Source organism: Oncorhynchus masou, unplaced genomic scaffold (genome assembly GCF_036934945.1).
Source record: "Oncorhynchus masou masou isolate Uvic2021 unplaced genomic scaffold, UVic_Omas_1.1 unplaced_scaffold_1016, whole genome shotgun sequence".
In the NCBI taxonomy this organism is placed as follows: Eukaryota; Metazoa; Chordata; class Actinopteri; order Salmoniformes; family Salmonidae; genus Oncorhynchus; species Oncorhynchus masou.
The window spans coordinates 67,501-70,000 of NW_026999864.1; the positions used below are offsets into that span (position 1 = coordinate 67,501).

Genomic DNA, 2,500 nt, shown 5'->3' on the forward strand with positions numbered 1-2,500 from the left:
ACACACACTGTCCTGGGCAACAACACACACTGTCCTGGGTAACAACACACGCTGTCCTGGGTAACAACACAGATCATTGTGTTTGGTTTTAAATTCTTACGTTCTCTCTTTCTCTGTCACACACACACACACACACACACACACACACACACACACACACACACACACACACACACACACACACACACACACACACACACACACACACACACACACACAGGAAAGCACACAAAGCGTATCACCTGTGGCTGCTGGAGTTCTCAGAACCTGTTGGCGCTGGGCAGCGAGGACTGCAGCGTATCCATTAGCAACCAGGAGGGAGACACAGTCCGACAGGTAACAGCGTCATTGTAAATAATCATGTCTTGTCAACTGACTTGCCTAGTTAAATAAAAGGATAAATTAACACACCATCCTACAGTACTTCTCTATCAACCTTTCTCTCGTTCTCCCTCCCTCTCTCTGTCCTTCTCTCGTTCTCCCTCCCTCTCTCTGTCCTTCTCTCGTTCTCCCTCCCTCTCTCTGTCCTTCTCTCGTTCTCCCTCCCTCTCTCTGTCCTTCTCTCGTTCTCCCTCCCTCTCTCTGTCCTTCTCTCGTTCTCCCTCCCTCTCTCTGTCCTTCTCTCGTTCTCCCTCCCTCTCTCTGTCCTTCTCTCGTTCTCCCTCCCTCTCTCTGTCCTTCTCTCGTTCTCTCTCTCCCTCTCTCTGCCCTTCTCTCCTCTCCCTCCCTCTCTCTGCCCTTCTCTCGTTCTCCCTCCCTCCCTCTCTCTGTCCTTCTCGTTTTCCCTCCCCCTCTCTGTCCTTCTCTCGTTCTCCCTCCCTCTCTCTGTCCTTCTCTCGTTCTCCCTCCCTCTCTCTGTCCTTCTCTCGTTCTCCCTCCCTCTCTCTGTCCTTCTCTCGTTCTCCCTCCCTCTCTCTGTCCTTCTCTCGTTCTCCCTCCCTCTCTCTGTCCTTCTCTCGTTCTCCCTCCCTCTCTCTGTCCTTCTCTCGTTCTTCCTCCCATCTCTCTCCCTATCCTTCTCTCGTTCTCCCTCCCTCTCTCTGTCCTTCTCTCATTCTCCCTCCCTCTCTCTGTCCTTCTCTCATTCTCCCTCCCATCTCTCTCCTCTCCCTCTCCCTCCATCTCTCTCCTCTCCCCTTCCCCCCGTCTTCACCTCCCACCCTCCCCATCTCCCTCCCTCCCCCCAGACGTCGGTGCGTTCTGACCCAGCTGATGTCCAGTTCTCTGTGATGAAGACAGACGAGAGGTCTTCCCCAGGAGAGAGCACAGTGAGTGTTGCTGTGTAACATAGAGCTGGGTAACATAGAGAGCACAGTGAGTGTTGCTGTGTAACATAGAGCTGGGTAACATAGAGAGCACAGTGAGTGTTGCTGTGTAACATAGAGCTGGGTAACATAGAGAGCACAGTGAGTGTTGCTGTGTAACATAGAGCTGGGTAACATAGAGAGCACAGTGAGTGTTGCTGTGTAACATAGAGCTGGGTAACATAGAGAGCACAGTGAGTGTTGCTGTGTAACATAGAGCTGGGTAACATAGAGAGCACAGTGAGTGTTGCTGTGTAACATAGAGCTGGGTAACATAGAGAGCACAGTGAGTGTTGCTGTGTAACATAGAGCTGGGTAACATAGAGAGCACAGTGAGTGTTGCTGTGTAACATAGAGCTGGGTAACATAGAGAGCACAGTGAGTATTGCTGTGCCAGTCTGTTACTGACTGTTCATGAAGCGTTTCCTTACGGGATATAGAGCTGGTTAACGTAGAGCTGGGTAACGTAGAGCTGGGTAACGTAGAGCTGGGTGACGTAGAGCTGGGTGACGTAGAGCTGGGTGACGTAGAGCTGGGCGACGTAGAGCTGGGCGACGTAGAGCTGGGCGACGTAGAGCTGGGCGACGTAGAGCTGGGCGACGTAGAGCTGGCTAACGTAGAGCTGGCTAACGTAGAGCTGGCTAACGTAGAGCTGGGTAACGTAGAGCTGGGTAACGTAGAGCTGAGTAATATAGAGCTGGGTAATATATAGCTGGGTAACATAGAGAGCACAGTGAGTGTTGCTGTGTAACGTAGAGCTGGGTAACATAGAGAGCACAGTGAGTGTTGCTGTGTAACATAGAGCTGGGTAACATAGAGAGCACAGTGAGTATTGCTGTGCCAGTCTGTTACTGACTGTTCACATAGAGCGTAATATAGACGGGATATAGAGCTGGGTAACGTAGAGCTGGGTAACATAGAGCTGGGTAACGTAGAGCTGGGTGACATAGAGCTGGGTAACGTAGAGCTGGGTAACGTAGAGCTGGGTAACGTAGAGCTGGGTAACGTAGAGCTGGGTAACGTAGAGCACTATGTAGGGACTAGGGTTCCATAGGACTGGTATATAGTAGTGCACTATGTAGGGACTAGGGTTCCATAGGGCTGGTATATAGTAGTGCACTATGTAGGGAATAGGGTTCCATAGGGCTGGTATATAGTAGTGCACTATGTAGGGACTAGGGTTCCATAGGGCTGGT

General features: G+C 51.2%; 1 protein-coding gene across 1 annotated transcript in view; it reads left to right on the plus strand.

Annotated features, from left to right (window-relative positions):
* Positions 1-2,500, plus strand: part of LOC135528684 (WD repeat-containing protein 19-like) — a 71,246-nt gene that overhangs the window by 12,112 nt on the left and 56,634 nt on the right. The window contains 2 exon segments of the mRNA XM_064957795.1: positions 221-336; positions 1,188-1,268. Coding sequence (XP_064813867.1) covers positions 221-336; positions 1,188-1,268 — 197 coding nt within the window.